The 18,565-nt window shown below is 42.1% G+C and overlaps 6 protein-coding genes across 6 annotated transcripts; 5 read left to right on the forward strand and 1 right to left on the reverse strand.

Annotated features, from left to right (window-relative positions):
* Positions 1 to 545: 545 nt before the first annotated feature.
* On the forward strand, positions 546 to 3,971 carry SS1G_05961 (hypothetical protein; the record flags this gene model as incomplete). The annotated part of the gene is made up of 3 exons (XM_001592989.1): positions 546 to 1,749; positions 2,209 to 3,000; positions 3,103 to 3,971. The coding sequence occupies 3 exons, from the start codon at positions 546 to 548 to the stop codon at positions 3,969 to 3,971; spliced, it is 2,865 nt and encodes a 954-aa protein (XP_001593039.1).
* A 909-nt stretch (positions 3,972 to 4,880) lies between these two features.
* On the reverse strand, positions 4,881 to 6,232 carry SS1G_05962 (hypothetical protein; the record flags this gene model as incomplete). The annotated part of the gene is made up of 4 exons (XM_001592990.1): positions 4,881 to 5,035; positions 5,091 to 5,454; positions 5,559 to 5,710; positions 6,169 to 6,232. 4 exons carry the CDS (start codon positions 6,230 to 6,232, stop codon positions 4,881 to 4,883), a joined length of 735 nt encoding a protein of 244 aa, XP_001593040.1.
* A 705-nt stretch (positions 6,233 to 6,937) lies between these two features.
* On the forward strand, positions 6,938 to 7,982 carry SS1G_05963 (hypothetical protein; the record flags this gene model as incomplete). Its single annotated transcript, XM_001592991.1, has 3 exons — positions 6,938 to 7,106; positions 7,161 to 7,537; positions 7,593 to 7,982. The coding sequence occupies 3 exons, from the start codon at positions 6,938 to 6,940 to the stop codon at positions 7,980 to 7,982; spliced, it is 936 nt and encodes a 311-aa protein (XP_001593041.1).
* Positions 7,983 to 9,955: 1,973 nt separating this feature from the next.
* Positions 9,956 to 11,961, forward strand: SS1G_05964 (hypothetical protein; the record flags this gene model as incomplete). The annotated part of the gene is made up of 2 exons (XM_001592992.1): positions 9,956 to 10,384; positions 10,435 to 11,961. The coding sequence occupies 2 exons, from the start codon at positions 9,956 to 9,958 to the stop codon at positions 11,959 to 11,961; spliced, it is 1,956 nt and encodes a 651-aa protein (XP_001593042.1).
* A 4,598-nt stretch (positions 11,962 to 16,559) lies between these two features.
* On the forward strand, positions 16,560 to 17,323 carry SS1G_05965 (predicted protein; the record flags this gene model as incomplete). Its single annotated transcript, XM_001592993.1, has 3 exons — positions 16,560 to 16,605; positions 16,679 to 16,723; positions 17,220 to 17,323. The coding sequence occupies 3 exons, from the start codon at positions 16,560 to 16,562 to the stop codon at positions 17,321 to 17,323; spliced, it is 195 nt and encodes a 64-aa protein (XP_001593043.1).
* A 223-nt stretch (positions 17,324 to 17,546) lies between these two features.
* On the forward strand, positions 17,547 to 18,389 carry SS1G_05966 (predicted protein; the record flags this gene model as incomplete). The annotated part of the gene is made up of 3 exons (XM_001592994.1): positions 17,547 to 17,738; positions 18,105 to 18,156; positions 18,346 to 18,389. The coding sequence occupies 3 exons, from the start codon at positions 17,547 to 17,549 to the stop codon at positions 18,387 to 18,389; spliced, it is 288 nt and encodes a 95-aa protein (XP_001593044.1).
* Positions 18,390 to 18,565: the final 176 nt, after the last annotated feature.

An 18,565-nucleotide genomic window follows, 5' to 3' on the forward strand; every position in this document is an offset into this window, starting at 1 on the left:
TACCTCCTAATTAGAATTTTCTCTTTCGGTGATGTAATTTATTATGTATGGCAACCAATCCATGACTTGGTCGCATCCTTCTTCTTCTCCTGGTCGTGTACATGATACATGATACATGAATAATACCCTGGGAACTACAGACCGGACGATACACGTTGACTCTTAACGCTTTGAGCCTGTTACACTTGAATTAGTTACTGGAATTGACGGAAAGTTCACGATAAACAGCCTCACAGCTTGTATACACACATACCTCCCTACCTATCAGGAAAAACATAATAAATAAACCATTCCTGGTAGCGGCGGGTGCACTTTCACTTGGACTTGGACTTGAACTTGGACTTGGCTTTGGCTTTTCCCTTTTACAAGCTACCGTGTGAACCCTTTATTACTAGGTATTTACTTGGTTTCTGCTTTCCAGTTTCCAGTTTCTAGTCTCTACTTTCTAGTTGCTTGTCTAAATAAGGTGCTTGTCATCCGCCGTCCATCCCCCATCCCTTCCCTAATTATCAACAACCTCAGAGAAAATACATTGTTTGCCCATCATGGCTTATAGTGCTCTTGATCAAACAGATCATGATAAAGATCATCATGATGACCACGAAATAAGCTCTGCTTCTTCTAATTCTCCATTCCAAGGCCTTTTACCAAGTCATCTATTTTTAGATGCGCAGAATAGCGATACGAGCCACAGCCAAACATGGTCTCCAGAGAACCCACAGAGTCTCAGTCAAATGGTACAATCGATTACCTCGAAAAGTACGAAAACGAGTGCCAGTTATGATATTTTAGAGGAGGACGATTACGAGGAGCACGAGGTAGAACGAGAGCAAACGTCTCCCTCACTGGCGCTATCACCAGAAAGGAAGAACGTCACATTACGAGAGGAATCTCCACCGGAGAAACCCCTAGTCGTGAGCATTCCACGGCCCCTTCCACGACAAAATACAGCCACAAGGTCGTCCAACAATACAACCTCTCCTATATCACCTCGTGCAGTATTCCCAATAGAACCTGCGTCCATTGTTCGTACAGCATCAGGTCACAGCATTGCCTTACGACATCCGACCCCCGACCTACAGACGCTGCAAGGGGCTTATGTAGGGAATATTGATAAATTAGAAAGGACAGCAGAACGATTGAGTATGACCTCCTCTATTGACGATGCCATTCGAGAACTCCATATGGAGCAGAAGCGCTCTGATAGTCGCCGATCATCAATTCTGTCCCAGCTTAACGAAATGCCGCAAGTGTCGAGAGAAGTTTCCAATCCCAGTTCCATCATCGAATTGAATAATGCAGCGAGGTCGGGAGGCTATTCGCCAGCCGGATATATGATGTCTCCAAAAGGCTCTTTCTCTACTACTACACTAGCAAGATCCGCGTCGAAGAGCTCGAGGTTCGGGAATCGACCAGAACCAGAATTAGAAGGAAGACCATTGGATTCATTCGTCAATATATCGTTTCCATCACTTGTTGATAATCCAACGCCTTCAATTGCGGAACAAGATGAACGTTCTGCGACCTTAACACGACCAGCTGCCGACAACTTCGGCACAGAAAATATGGCAGAGAGTATGGCAGAGAATATGACAGAGAATGTGGCAGAGAATATGGTAGAACAGGTCAACAATTCTAGGCCTCAAACCTCAACATCAACCAACACATTTGACCAGGCAGAGCGAATGTTTGCAGATTTTGATGGAGTTCATTCTGCACCTCTGAGAACATCTTTCGACTACGGCTTGGGTATGGAAGAACAGAGTAGGGCGGCTGACTTGGAGCTACACGAAGATGAAAGGGGATATAATGACCAGAGAAGGATATCATCCGGTGATCGACAGTCAATGGCTAGACCACAGACATACGCTGACCCAAGTACTGGGCAGCAGATGGTTTATTATCCGGCTAGAGTTCCCATGATGCTCAATTTACCCCAGAAACTCTCAAAAAATCCATCTTCTATGGCAAGAAATAAAAGAAGGTCTCAGGTGCTCAGCAACATTCCACCTGCTGCTCGGCAATCAGCTATCTGGTTACCGGACGTGTTGGAAGTGAACGGTGAGCCTCTGCCTGAGAATGACGAAGCGCAAAACCTGGAATACATTCCTCAGCACCAGAGAATGAGTATGGGTGGGCGGAGGAATACACAGGACCTATCGCATATGCCGGCCCACTTGAGAGCAAACTTATTTTTCGAACTGCCAGAGGGGCAAAGCAGTGCTATGGAGTTGAAAGACCAGTCAGCTGTTGCTACGTTGGATAGTATCCTCGATGCCTCTGCGCATGCTCCTGTCACCGCATTTGTAGACCATGCAATTGCCGGACATCTTGGCTCCGAGGTGTATGGAAAATCGCATCAACGAATCAAGAGCAACACCCAATTATTGACGCCGGATAAGCAAGACAAGCAAGATGGTTCAAAGAAACGGACGAGTTCATTCAACTTTCTATTGGGTCGTCGGGGAAGTAGTAATAATTTACTGGGAGATAATGACAAACGTGCTGCCTCAATGACCAACATTCAGGTAGAAAGAAAGGCGACGAGATCTCCCATCGAAGACGACGAAGATGACATCAATAACAAGGACACAACACCTTTACGACATACGCGCGGAGTCAGTGGTGCTACGGACCTCATACGAGCCGAGGAAGGTGAAGTAGAAAACGAAGAGGATGAGGGTCAAAGGGACGATGAAATTTACCACGGTCCACCAACCACACTTCTTGCCGAACTGCAGTTGCGCAAGCAGCAGCAAAAGATTCGGACTCGGCCCCCAGTAAATGTCAATGGCATGCAGTCTACATTACTCCAGATGGATACTGTTCTACAAAGGCAACAGCAATCCAGGAAACAAAAGCGGGTCAACCTAGCATGGCAAATTGGTAACAATGACGATCCAGATGCTGAAGAAGACGAGGACGTTCCCTTGGCCATGTTGAATGTAACAAGAGCCCATGCTCAAGAAACCAATCGGCCGCTCGGTTTAATGGAGAAACGTGCGTTAGAAGACAATGAGCCACTCAGTCGACGTAGGGCCAGGCTCACGGGTCAACCTATGCCAATGCCTCGAGCTAATACCATGATGCACATTCCTACAGGTAGTCCTGCTCTGGAAGAGGATGAAGGAGAAACACTCGCACAACGCATCCGTCGTCTGAAAGAGCGAGGGGGCACAGCAACTGGGTTGCCGGCTACGCGACCTGTCAGCGGCGATTTTGCATCTGAGCTGATGAGTCAACTCGGTGGAGATCTAATGAATGATGATGGCAAGGGCAAGGAAAATGAAATCTTGACAGCTCCAGTCAATGAAGAAGAGGAAACCTTGGGTCAGAGACGCAAACGTCTCCAAGCAGAGCGTGAAGCTCGTGAAAAAGAAGTCGGCACTGCTGGTGATGCAGAAGTAGTCCCGGAGCCTTTAGTCATTAACAAAATGAATAGTATGGCAGACATTCTCTCCTCTCACCCAGCTGCCGGCGCAAGCCGAAATTCCTCTTTTAGCAAACCATCCCGACCCGCCGCTGGTCTTCTGGGGATACATGAGAAGCAAAGCCAGCTAAGAGCTACCACAATCAACAATCTGATCACACAACAAAACTCGGCTCCTCGTCGTGTCCATAGTGGCACGCATAATGATCCCTATGCCCAAGGACAGGCTGGTATGATAAGACCACACACTTCAAGCTACAATCTTCACAACAGCACACTTTTAAGTAGTGGTTACCCCCAATTCGCTCAACAAGCCTCTATGAACCCTATGACGGCCCAATATGGAAATGCATACCCTAACATGGCATATCAACACACCATGTCTATGGGTGGCTATAATAACATGATGCCAATGCAGATGCAGATGCAAAACATCCACACAAACCCCATCACTGGCATGCACACTGGGCCTGGTGGCGAACCGCTCAATCAGGGACAACTTGACATGGTCGAGCGATGGAGACAAAGTGTAATGCACTAAATCTTTCCTCATTATCTAACTCTTAATTTTTTATTCTTTTTCATTTCTCGTCTGCTTTTGTGACATTTCAGGTTTCCGGGAGTGGGAGGAAGTTACCAACCAACACTTGAAAGGATGGATTTATAGATAGATACACAAGGAAGCAAGCATTTACAGTTGGCGTTTTCACTTTTATTTTAAAAATTTGATATCTGAATTTGGAGAGATTTTTTGGGTTACTTGGGGGTTGGAGAGTTGCGAGATATACCTTTTTCAAACCCTCCGTTTTTTTCTTTTTTTTTTTTAGGAAAGATGGTAGGGTTGAAAGCATAGCGTGGAATATATGGAATACATGGAATGGCATTGATGGCGTATATTTTGTTTTTTTTGTTTTTTTTGTTTTTTTTGTTTTTTTTTGTGGCAAAGGATCGTTTGTGTAAGATTCTAATAGGGATGGATTTGGATTTGAATTTGAATCTGGATTTGGGATTGGAGAGCCTGGAACTGGTTATTTAGATGGGAAGGTTTGAGGGACCTTGGGAGATGGTTGGCTTGGTGTGATATGCTGTGATATGCTGTGCTGGGCTGTGCTAATGGTGGATGGATTTATATAGTAGATACTTAGAAAGTGGTTTACAGAATTTTTTAATAACTAGAGAGATTTATTACTCGTTGATGGACTTTTTCATTCCTTTTTACTCGGAGGTGTTGTGATGTGATGTGGTGATTGATTCGTCTTTTTATATGTGTATGTATATGTGTAGTTTGTGATTTATATGATGTGATGTTGTTGTTCGATGGATATTCATTACTGTTGGATGTATAGATAAATGGTAGATTTAATATATTTTGAAGAGGAAGTATATTTGGTTAATCGAAAATTCATATTTTTAATTCAATGTGTAAATTTAAGGATGAATATCCAATAATTTAACAGATATCCTCGATTTTCTGTTCCTTGCCATCATGTGGCCCTAGGTCCAGCTTTAAGGTTCGTCCAAATAGTTCCAAAAGAATCTCGAAACAGGTTTTAGAAATGGCCGGGTCGTAGCGACCTTTTGATAGTTCGTCACGGATAAATGCGTCTATTTTTTTCATGTTAGTAGGTTTTGATTAATGTATTCGTGAAGGAAAACCTACGCTGTGCCCATGCAACTTCATACCAACTAAATGTAATACCCTTCTCCCTCAAAGTTTTTCTAATAAGGTCTCTTCCCTCAGGAGGTACATGATTATCCTTGCATCCGTGAATCATGGCAAGTTCTCCCTTGATCTCGCAAGCACGCGCTAAACTGTCGTCTTTCTTACCGAGACCAAGAGTGGCGCTGTGGAGATCGGTTGCGAAATATGTTACTGCTGCCGAAACGCGGGAATCGAGGGCACAGCGGTAGGCTAGATGGCCACCGAGACACATTCCTGTGCTGCCAATGCGGCCATTGCAGGTAGGGAGTGACAGGAGATAGTCGATTGTCAGGGTAGAATCTTCATCGTAGGCTTCGAGAGTCTGTGAGTGTATGATTAGAAATTGGTTTGAAAGGCATTGGCTCAAAATCTATAGGCGTCCAAAATGTGGTCTAGATCTGGAGATTTCACGCTGAAGAAGCATACCTTTGTGATTTTGTATTCATTGCCGGCATCAGTTCCAGGAACATCATAGGCTAAAGGCTCCGGACCAGTGAATTCATGATACGATGAAGGTGCTGCAACAATATAGCCTTGACCAGCGATTTGTCTTGCGAATCTGGCAACTGGTCCAGTGACTATGATGAAGAGTATCAGCGGATATATTCATACATAGCACGTGAGGATGCGGGGTTGCGAGATAAGAGAGGTAGAAAACAAGGGGGATAGATGTCCATTGAGCAAGCCCCATGGGACTCCAAACGATGAGTTGTCACTACAGCCCAACGTCTATCTCCATGATAAGGAAATGCAAGAGATTAAATTGAGACCAATAATATGACATGAAGAAATACTGATAGGGGATGTTGATAAACCCCACCAAACCCCCACTAACCTTGATAAATCTCACTGAAAAGAACAACACCAGGAAATCGTCTGTGATAAAAGAAAGGCTTCAGTTTTGAACCTTAGATACTGGAACAGTAGCACTACACACGCTTGAGGGTAGTTTGGAATAGTAGGGTGGAAGAGAAAGATTCCTAGAGATAGTTAGTTAGTTTGATTCTTGTTCAGGAGGGGAATGTTCAAGCTGTACTCATTGATCCGTCTTTGCCCCCCGCTCTGGTTGCAACATCTTTGTGAGTTTCTTGGATTAACATTTTGATAGTGATAGATGTGTGATATAGCTAGATGTGCTTTTTGAGTGTTGGCTGATGACTGTTGAAACTATTTGAAGCTTAATATCCAAAAAGAATTCCTTAAAATCAGTAATATCAGATAGATGAAAGGTTGAAATCCTGAGTACCGAGTATCAGATGTTTTCAGAATTTCGGTCGCCGTAGCCCCTCGTTGAAAAGTAACCTGAACAGCTCAAAGGAAAAGCCCTTGAAGCCTTATGATGTTTTAATCCACCGGTCCCGACGCTTCCGATGACACTCGAGTAGGGGGCTCTAATGATCCGTCGTAATCTGTCGTAACCTTAATCCATGTCGCTGATTTTGATATTCCTGCTACACACATTTTTGGATGCCCTGTCCTTTTTTGCTTGCATCAAATACATCAACCGGGGATAAGGATTTGGCTGCTGGACTTTCTACTCTTCCATGCTAATTTTCCTTTCAAATACCTACATAGTATTTCAATAAGCTTCTACTTTATTCAAATAACATCCTATTGCAGAACCTTGCCCCGCTCATCCAAGCTCTACCAAATTAGCACTTGACAAATTTTACCTCCAAACAGCTCCTCGAACTTCCACATCAACCATTTCTCGCGTCGAATTCATACAATCAATCCACTGACCACATCACCTCACCATTCGGTAAATATAATTGGGACGAAAGGGTTTTCACAAATTGAAAACAATGTCTAGTGTGAAAACAAGACGGCAAACAGCTGCCGCTTCTACTCCATCGACTCCAACGCCAGCAGCTCGGGAACAAGCCATCATGAATGGTAATGGTTCAGCACACAAATCCGAGGAGGTGGAATATCCTAAAGAGAACATATTCCTCTTCTGGCCAAATGTTATCGGTAAGCTTCGTCAAATATATGTGCAAATACTTGGCGCATTCTAATATTTTCCAGGATATTTTCGAATCGTTCTCGCATTAGTATCCCTCTACTACATGCCCCTTCATCCACGAACCTGTACTCTCCTATACAGTATCTCCTGTCTTCTCGATGCTCTCGATGGATATGCGGCCAGGGCCTTTGAACAATCTACAAAGTTTGGCGCAGTATTGGATATGGTGACAGATCGTTGTACTACAGCCTGCTTATTGGTCTTCCTTTCTTCTGCGTGGCCTCGATGGGCTCTTCTTTTCCAAGGACTTATCTCTTTGGATTTGGCTAGTCATTACATTCACATGTATGCGACCCTTGTTATGGGAGGAGGAGATACTAGTCACAAGCAAGTCGATAAATCTAGAAGCTGGATCTTGAACTTGTACTACACAAACAAGGTACGTACACCCATGCATACAATGCTTGCCAATTAATCTAACAATTGGATGACAGACTGTCCTCTTCCTCTTCTGTGCCCTTAATGAAGTCTTCTTCATCGCCCTCTACCTCCTTTCCTTCTCTTCCCCCCTTCTCTCACCATCTCTTCTTCAAGTCGCCAACAATGGCGAAGCTGGAGCCACCCTCATCCCTGGAAACCCTTCCAACCCATCCGCAGCATCTCTTTTCGCCAACCCATATAGCGCTGGCGCATTGGAGCTTGCACGCGCAAATAAGATGGACTCTACCTGGCCATGGGTTATTGCTGGTGTCTCTTTCCCCGTCATGGCTGGAAAACAAATCATCAATGTTGTACAATTGGTCAAAGCTAGTCGATGGTTGGCTGAAGGAGATATTGAAACGAGGAGAGCCGCAGGATTACCAAGACAGAGAAAGACGAATTGATCACCTCGTTTGAGGGTTAATGGTCATAATTCTTCCTCGTCTCCTTATTTCCATGGATCTGTTCGAGTCTCTCGACTCATTTGTGTATGATGGGACTTGTCAAGTCCCTGACACAAATCTACACATTGGTTGTGTAGTTGTATCAGATATATTGGCCATGTACAGTGCCATTTTTGCATTCATTCGTTCCTTTATTCATTCATTTTATCTATTTCCAAATCACACAATAGGGAGCAAATGTAGAGAGGAATGGCGTCGGAACTAATTCACTGCCATCCCTTTACACGATAGGCATGTGAAGTAGGGTAAAGGTTTGCATTCAATATAATAATAATATGTCAATTGCATTTGAACTGCATTTGAATTGTACCTGTATATGCAATAGCTACTTGTGAAGCAACGAAAGAGGACTTTGTGAGACATGCCTTGAGGAAATTAGGTTATTGCCTAGGCTTTAGTGGGAGAGAGGGCTTGCATTTGATGAAGAAACGTTGATCAGAACTTCACATGCACATATGCGGTGTACAGTACCTACTTAAATAGTATGTATATGTAATAAATATGTATGGCCCTGATGGTCGCGTGTTCATGTGAAGATCTTGGGATGGATTTCGGATGAATACCCGTAATGTACTCCGTACAGGATCGTAAGATGATAATCCGAAGTGTTTATTGTTACCTAGGTACCCATGGGTGTGTGATTGATTGATGATAGGTGATTGGGTTTGTACGAGTATGTATATATGTGAATGATTTTGGGATCGTTGATTGCAGAGTGTTAGTTATGTGAGGTTATATGTATGGAGTTTAGATGGTTTGTAGATAGATAGATGGTTGTACAAGGGAATGCCGGATATTTCAGCCGGGGAGGTTTATGTATGGTGTGTATTAGATAGAGTATTAAGTATTAGGTAGGTATGTACGGAGTATGTATCTATGTATGTATGTGTAATGTTTGGGTTTAAGGTTTGACGTGTGACAATGTTGGGTATGGCTGGATTGGCAAGATCTGGAGTTGTTCTTCGTTCGAATTCCTATTGCGGTGGGTAAATGTTCTTTTTCGAGTGTTTGATGATTGTCCTGCTTTGTTTTGTTGCTAACGTTGAATTCCTGGGTACGGTCACCGGTGGTAGGTAGCATAGCCGAATTCAACCTCGTGGGGAATTCACCTATTTAATTTGAGTGAGTGTTGCTTTCGTGCTGTGTTTGTAGATATTTAATTATTTATTAAGTAATTATCATAATCATATATCAAACTTATCAGTTTATATCTTTTCCTTTTTACCTCTTAATTCATCGATATATTGATATATAATTCTAATCAACTCATTAATATATTCATATATAACCAGAATTAATTCATTGGAATTGGATAAATTATATGAAAGAAGTGAGTTGACATGTGGTCTTCTTTCACTACTTTTCCACGCACATAATACCTACATAAAATTCCATCCCCCCCTTGTATAGCGGGGGTTTACCTCCCAAGTACCTCCGTATCTATCGTGTTTGCAGCCATCATCTCCACTTCAACCTCGAATATTCAATCTTCACTGGTTTTCCACAACTTCACTAAAATCAGAGACTCGACCCAACCCACAATCTCTTCGCTTCTAGAACGAGGCAAACCAAGGATTCATTTTCTCTCCACTCAATCCCCAATCATCATATCAATTTAGACCGACTTATGTCAGTAAATTCTTCCTACAATTACCATTCTTATACCTCGATCCAAGCCAAATCCTACTTAGCATGCAATGCTCTTCACAAGCTGGACAATAGACCAGGGCAAAAATCTACTAATACAACGCAACCCAACCCAACATACACCACATTCCGCATTCACTCGATTTCTATAACTTTTTAATCACAAGCTCGACCTTTTCAATCATTCACTCTGTTCTTGGTATGCATCAAATTAAACACAAGAATAGGGATTCATCATTTCCTACTTCTCGACTCTCTCCAACAACATGTCAGCTACGTCACCCCCACCACGATCTCGATTCTCACCAACTCCGGTTGAAGAGACGGTGAAGAAAGTAAGAAAGTTCGCCATTGAACCTGTCGAGACAACAACAAGAAGTAATAAGAAGGAAAATGTAGAGGTTGTTGAGGATACAACTGCAACCAAGGACTTTGCGGTTGCTGCCCCGCCAAAAAGACGTTTCCTGCCTCAACCCGTTGAAACCACACAGAAGTCAAGCAAAGCGAGGGTACCCAATCCTCCGCCAACTCCAGAGGTTACACCTGAGCCCAAACCACAAGCTCCCGCTACTGCAGATTCACCGGCTCCTCGAAGGAGATTCACACCCCAGTTGATAGAAACATCACAGAGGTTCAAGAGATCAAATACTCCCGGCCCCGCTACTTTACCCATCGATAAGACTGATATAACGCCTGTATGTTCTGCGACTTTTCCTTCCCATGGATAGTGTCTAATGTTTCCTAGGGTACAAATCACATTTACGTAGACAGAAAACGAAAATATGTACGACCCATACCAGTCCCTTTAGCACCCGAGAATACTCCAGTTTCGTCATCTACAGATATACACTCTCAAATTCCGCCTTTTTCTCCACGTCGACAACCCTCCATGCGACCTCACCTTAATACTAGACAGACCACGCGATCAAATTCTTATCAACCAGAGTTGGACCCTATAGAGTCAGATGAGAATTCACAGGAGGATTCGGAGGAGGAGCATGATGGCGAGTCTACTCCATCATTATCTGGTTCATTAGGATCTTCCGAAGATTCTATGCTAAGAATGCAAATGGCACGAACACGAGAAAGTTGTGATGAGCGATTTTCGGGTTATCTCCTGGCACTAGCTGCCAAAGCTGCTGAGAAACAACTCATGGAACAAGCATTGGCGGCATTTCCCAACGAGTCTGCATATGAAATTGTGGAACATTTCTACGATAGAGAGATAGATACAGCTTCGGAGGAAGATTCGGTGGAAGGGGTGGGCATGTTAGTGGACGATGCACATATTCAGGAGCTACGAAAAAATTCTACTGAGGTTGGGTGGGCAGCAAAAGAAATGCAGCAACATCAAGATAATCTGAATCGGTTGAGAGAAGAGGAGGCCAATAAGAGAGTAGCTGAGGAAGCCACAGCCCCAACATTTCACGATCCATTTTGGACAAATGGAATGACGGATAAAACCCAGCCGAGCGGTACTCCTCAAGACAAACAGAAGGAAGCTGAATTAGTTCGAATGCGCAACGCGGCATCTCCTCCAATGCTTGGTGGTGAGTTAACATTTCGCATGTGTCCGTCACCCAAGGCGACAAAATTTGAATCCGATCAACGACATGACGTACAGCTGCATCGGGTCGAAGATGGTGGAGGATTATGGGGCGGTTATTGTGTTGCCGAGGAAAGTGAGCAATATCTCTCCCCGGATGTTGTCAAGAGACCGCAGATGATTGCGACCCCACAAATTGAAATGGACGATCCGTTTTCTTCCGCATTTTCAAACGCAGTACCAGAGGCTCCTGCCAAATCGTCGGAAAAAAGCAAGGGTGGTCTTCAGATGCTAAGTGGATTGGACGATAGGTTAAAAGCCGAAGTTGCAAGGTCCAAAGCTGAAGATAGGTTGTTGGAAGAATTTGACGATACCTTCGTCACGCAAGTTTATAATTACCTTTCCCTTGGATATCCATCTTTAGCTCGGCAATACGACGAAGAACTTGCAAAGATTTCTAAAATTTCTGAAGATGAGCTGCGAGTAGATGACAAAAGTCAGAATATTAAAGGTCATATCGGATTGGTGGCTGTTGATGGCCATGTAGAAGAGAAGACTGGAAAATCTATTAATGGCGAGAGATGTGAAGGTGGCTATGGTGCAAGATGGAAAGCTTTACGAATATATATCTTAGAGTGGGCTCGTCAACATCCATCAATGTCGAATGGTGCCGCATCACCAAGTGCATGGGGAGTACGAGCCAGAAGAGGAAGTTGGGCTATATGATTTAATCTTTCATTTCTTTCGAATAATGGTATATGAATTATACGTGTTGTCATTCTCTAGCGAAGTGTGTCGCAAAGTTATACACAAGTAGAAAGTTGGGGCAAGGCGTTAATGTATAGGGGAATGCTTTCGATTGTTTTGCTTTAGTTATATTTATGAGATAAATTACGGCCGGGATATCTCTATATCGTGAGAGAAGGCTATGGAAAAGGAACATTCATTGTTATTAAATTTTGGGGATCATCGAGTCGAAAAAGCTTTTTCGCTTCTCTTTGGTCGCTTCATTTGTACATTCAATTCGTTCAATTTGTAGAGTTGTAGTAGATGAAGGGGTTAGTTGAGTGAGGTTGGGAATGGAGGGATATATTAGGAAAAGGGGGAGATTTTGGAAGATTTGGAAGATATATATGATTATATGATTATTGTTTTAAAGATTTAAAGTTTTATATGAATTTATGATGGGGATGGTGAGGATGGTGAGGGTGATTGGTGGGTCTAGAGCAATGGGTGATTGATTGTAGGAGGCTTTGTAGATGAATGGATAATGGGGAGATGGAGAGATGGGGAGGTGGAGAGATTGAAATGTGAGTGGAATTGGAATTTGGAATTTGGAATTTGGAATTTAATGGATGGGTATGGGAATGGGTATAGGTATACGTATAATAAGTATAAGCATGGGTATAGGTATAGAAATAGAAATAGGTGAATAAATATATGATCTTTTATTTGAAAGGTATTGATGAATATCTAGTATTGTTCTATAATTGTAATTGTAGTGTTATGAGATTTGGTATGTGTATATAGGATAGATAAATAGATGAATGGATAGAAAAAAGAAAAGGGGGGGAGGTATATGAAATGTGTATGGAGTAGGGGTTAGAATACCGATCAATAGATATAGGATAGGATAATAATGACTGCACGAATAGATGAATGGACTGATCGATAGGTAGTATAAGATGATATAATAAATACTTATAGTATTTGACCTTTTTAGGTTATGTGTTTATGTATATATAGGAAAAGAGGGAGAAAGGGGGAGAGAGGGGGAGAGAGGGAGAATATAAAGAGAGAGAATTCTAATCCTTGAATTTGAAATTCTAAATTGAGTTTGGGTATTGGAGGTTAAGATTTAGGATGTGTAATATAAGATTGATATCTATTGGTGAGTTTGTAGAGTTTGAGAGGACCGGGATAGGGGGATAAGTTAGGGAGTGTGACTGGGTGGTGTAGGAGAGATTAGAGTGGAGGGAGGGGAGAAGAGGAGAAGAGGGGAGGAGGGGAGAATGGGAAGAAAGAAATAGAGGGAGGGAGAGAGGGAAGGGAAGAGACTTGATGTGAAACTAAAATGATAATAATAATCGAAACTCCCGGGACGGGGGGGAAATGAGGGAAGTGGTTGAGGGGGGGATGGGGGATGAGGTGAATTTGAAGGGGATGAGGGACGAGAGTAGAGGAAAAGTAGAGAGTAAAGAACATAAGTAGAAAGGAATTTCCTAGGAAGGATATTTGATTGTAGTATAAGTTTATTTAATTAACTAATTGATTGATGAGTTTCCTTTTTGTTAGAGTAAAAAGAGGGAGGGAGAGGATGAGGGTTTGAGGGGGTATAATATATAAATATATTGTAACGATACTGTACTAAAGGCAGCGGCTGCCTAAGGTTCGTCGGTTGGTAGTTATGGGTTAAGGCTTTATCACTGGTATTCACTTGAAAGTGAATTCGTTACTAGATCAAGTAGAATGTAGGTAAACTAATTGATAACTAAGTTGAGCACGAAGCTCCTAGGGCTCCTTATCACGTGATTTCTGATGGTGCGTGCGCATACGATCTTCAGGTGACCAAGATCACATATTAATTCGATGAAATCTGATCGTGTTTGCACAAGGCCTAAGCTTTCCTAATTAATCAGTTTGCTACCATCGTAACACCATCAATCCTAATGGTGAATCGTGACATATATCTAAAGTTGATTTTTATATATATTTAAAATATTATTATTTTTTAATATATTTTCTTTTTATAATTATCTATTAAATAATAAATACTAAAACAAATCTAATTGTAACGATACTATACTGGAGGCAGCGGCTGTCTAAGGTTTCGTCTGGTTGGTAGTTGTGGGTTAAGGCTTTATCACTGGTCTTCACTTGGAAGTGAAGTCGTTACTAGATCAAGTAGAATGTAGGTAAACTAATTGATAACTAAGTTGAGCACAAAGCTCCTTAACTACGAGACTAAATGAATGTTTATATACCCTATATCATCTTTTGAGGACCTTTGGGACCCTAAGGTCCAAAAGGTCCTCGAGGTCACGTGAATTAATGAATCGTGACACTAATCTAATTTAATCTAATACTAAATACTAAATACCAAATCTATACTATCTCCTCAAATTCAAAATCTAAACCCCTCAATAAAAATTCTTGAATCCAAACCAAAACTCTTCATAAATAAAAGAATACTCAAAAACAAAACCCCTACCTACAACCACAACGAATCCTCCAAAATCCAAAACTCAAAAATCTAATGAAATAATCTCAACTTCTTATACAAATACTATACAAATACAGATACTATACTATCTAAAAGAATATAAATCATAAACTACCTACCTACCTAGACATCACCGACCAACCGACCGACCGACCGACCGGTAAAAATCGGATAATACTGGGATGGACTAGGCTGGGCATACTATACTTATACTCTATCTATATAAAAAAAGGTAGCCGGTGTCGGAGAAGTAGTAGATATGCAATAATTTTTTTTAGTTTGGTTATGGTATTGTATAGTGTGGTGTTATAATGTTAATGGTTGCGTATTTATATGTGCAGGGGATATTATAGGAGAGGAGAGGGGGAGGGATTAGATTGGTATTGAATTAGATCATTTTATGATTGAAGAGGGTGGGAGACTATGATCTAGTTTAGATTTCTTACTGAGGATTTTTGAGGACGAAGATAGATACTAAACTAAAAGAAAACATGGAAAGTTAAGAAATCCATTATCAAGCAAGTAGAAGAAGAGAAAGCAAGATAATATTTCATAATTATGATGAGTGGCTGGCTATTCATTGAGTATTTTCTATAGAGGGAGATAGGATCAAGATGAAGGAGCATTTAGGGCTGATATCTTAACGAGGCTTTCTTGTCAATGATATAGAATATGAGAAGTGAACACAATAAATCTACCAAAGGACTTGTAAATTCGAAAGAATAATTAACGATGGCGCCGGGTTGCAGGTGATACCTGGGGACCCGAGTTGAAGGTTAGAAGGCCAACAATTGAGATAATCGCCTTTTTCCGTATCATCATGCAGTTTAAGAATAAGCGAAGACTTAGATATGTATTCCTAACCGGTGCATAGGTAGCTTTACTGATGATTGTATGAGACACGAGTATGTCTGTGATATGAACTTGTGGTGGAAAGAAGAAATAGAAAAGCTCGTGATGTGTTGAATAGATAATCTTCCTCACTCGGGGTCTATCATACTGGAAACAAGCAAAATGATGCTTCAAGTGACATACTAGAAATACCTCCAAGTTCAAAGAGATATTCAAATGGGTTAAAATCAAAGACGATATCTGCTACAGTGGATAGATGATCTAAAAACAACGCATCGTCATGGAGAAAAGAGAATCTAGATTCTACTCCCGTTAACACCATTCAATCTGTAAGATATCTAATAGTAGAAGAAAGTCTATCTACAGTATGAGGCTCAACACAGCAAATGACGTATCTGGAGCTACGATACTGAAATAGACCACAAATCTAGAACTCTCAGAACCTTCTGTGCAAACCTACTCAGCATGAACAACGAACACAGATTTCCATTCAACGGAAGCAAAAAGTTTAGAAACGTCATTTCTCAACAAGCATAATCCCAGATCCGCATATATTCCCCGTTCCCAAAAGGTCTGTCTCCTTTGAACGGTCCTCCTAGAACGACGAAGCTTGACCTCGAACCAAAATAGTCGTCTTTATATAGACCATGACCGTGCTATAATGCGCTTCATCAAGCGCAGAAGCGGCACTTGCCACTATTTTTGGTATCTCGGGTGTCTTTCCGCATAATTATGGATGAAACGATAGTCGGAGAATAACCACGTTCCTCTTAGGGCGAGGGTTCGTGGGTTCATCTGAACTTTTATGTGTTTATCTTGTATCAATACTATCTAGAGATATATAACATTTCCAAGAATAGATAATCTTGACGAATGTGTGAGACATGGACTAGTGCAACAAAAATATAGTTTTGGCCATGAGGGAATGGAAGTCAAATTTTGGAGTCCATGATTTTGCAATTGCATTCAAGGTTCGGAAGTATTCCCCGGAATATCTTCTATCAGTGGTGGAATATTGTAAAGGCTGAGCCAAGGTAGTGGTCGGCCAAATAGTGTTGCCGTGTCCTTGACACATAACCTCGAGGTTGTAAAATGAAGATCATCGTATTTTACCTTCGGTGACTTATCACGTGAGAGTCACATGCAATCCACATATAAAAGCCACTTTTCCCGGGGTTTGCCTTACGACCTAGGATCAGGGTAGATTAGGTACGGTACTTAATAGCAACCCATGAAATGATCTAGAAGAATGAAGAAGCAAGCGTTAGTGCATAAACCAAAAAAAGGGGGAAATGGTATGTCTCAAACTTAGTCCAAGTTCCAGACTTCGCAGACTTCCCAGATTTCTCAACCTCCTGATAATCTTAGTCATTCCCACGTGTGGACGACGGAAGGAGAGACAGGAGATCGTAAGTAAGTCATGTATCCTGCCTTGAAGCCCGATCCATCAACTGCACTGATAAGTCTCGGAAGGATTCGTGAATAATGAGACCTGCTACCAAAGTCTCGGGGGAGTGTGCGCTTGGCCGTAGACTAGGGGATTTATGAGCACATTACCATGCGATCTATATCCATGTCCACTTCAAATATATCGATCCCTATCAATATTGATAAGTCTGATACGAATGCAGATGAGGCTCAGGCTCACCATATCTTTAATCCATGCTGGTTCGGATCCTAGTTACGAAAGGAAAAAATTTAAGACCCTAAAAGAAACTTTCATAGAGGAGCTGACTTGACATATCATATTAGATCGTAATTCAATAGAAAAGAAATTTTTGATCATCTTCAAGACTGATAATAATTTTCCCTGTTTGCCTGTTTTCCTTGTTTGCATCAATGTATCAGAATTTCCTTTCCCATTGAACCAAAGATCGAAATCGAGAAGTTTTGTGACCAAAGAAAATAGATTGGATCCAAACGGGGAGGGAGATCCCGTCTGAACGGTACGGGTTGACGGAGATTGCTGCTGCATTGCAGGTCGCCCAACAGCTCGGGAACATTGTTGCATGAGATGAACTTGTTCCCCATGGTATCATACAGGATTATCTAAGGTAGGGTAAGATTTCGTATGGTATCCAATTGGAAAAGGTAGAAGAGTCATGGAAAATATTACATTCCTTCTAGAAACCTCGGTAGAACACATGAGGAAGGCAAGGAAGCGTTGCCGACGGGGCATTTACAGGGCATTAAAGAGTAACATGGTACAGAATTTTGGTACTGTGAGTAACCACGCATGGGTGTGCAAGGTGTTTTAGATGAAGGTATGCAGGGACCCGGGCTCCGAGATAGAAGACTTTCGAAGAGTTCTTTCATTAATCCGGTGGGGGCAATTAGTGGGAAGATGTTGAATCTCCTGGGTCTTTACGGAGTAGTAGTTTCATTTTGTTCCCAGTGCATCCTGGTGGTTGTGAGCAACGGCCAGCGGGTTAGAACAAACGGTCGCGCATTCGCGCTTCTTCTTCATGCAAAGTCTGGTTAGCTTATATGTGTGGATCCTACCAGATATGCTCCGTGGGACGTAGGGGTGGATGTTGAAAGCTGTGGAAGTCAAGGGGAAGTATAGCTGCTTCCGGCAGAGTTTGTGATATCCACCTTTCCACGCGATATGTAGGGAACATGGGAACATGAAAAGGCGTGGGGACAAGGTTAGCCCTTTAGGGGGCTGACGGGAGGATGGTTGCATAATCAGTCGTCATGCTGTGGCATCATCATATCGTCTTTGGCTCACTCGAAATTTAGATTTTGAACTTGCTATTCAAACCTTAGTTGAATGAACTGATACGATACGTAGGTGTGTAAGATTGGTGAGATTCTTGAGCAAGTAGTAAGAAAGGTCTACGAACGTAAGATACCGTTCATCTGAATGAAGCTTACACCACCACACTGTCGCATGTAACGAGGGATCGCTATCGTTCAAAGTGGAGCTGCCTAATTCGTGTTCTGATGGACATTGAGTAGAGAGGGGTACAGACAGGCACAGACACAGGCATAAGTGATCATTGATGGCTGATTTTGTAAAATGGATGAGATAGGACCGATTACTTACTTCATTCCACGTAGAGCCAAGCCAAGGTAACTAATACTATTTATCTATCATTCGTTGCATCTCTTGCAAATTTATGGTACGGTGTTGCAAGGTCAGTCAATAGTCATGAGAATTGGTGGCATCAGCGAGGTGCTTGATACGAAAAGACGCGAAGCAAGCTGAAAGAGAGAGGCGAGAATTAGCAACAACATTACGATAAGCTTAGG

This window comes from Sclerotinia sclerotiorum, genomic scaffold, assembly GCF_000146945.2.
Source record: "Sclerotinia sclerotiorum 1980 UF-70 scaffold_7 genomic scaffold, whole genome shotgun sequence".
Classification (NCBI taxonomy): domain Eukaryota; kingdom Fungi; phylum Ascomycota; class Leotiomycetes; order Helotiales; family Sclerotiniaceae; genus Sclerotinia; species Sclerotinia sclerotiorum.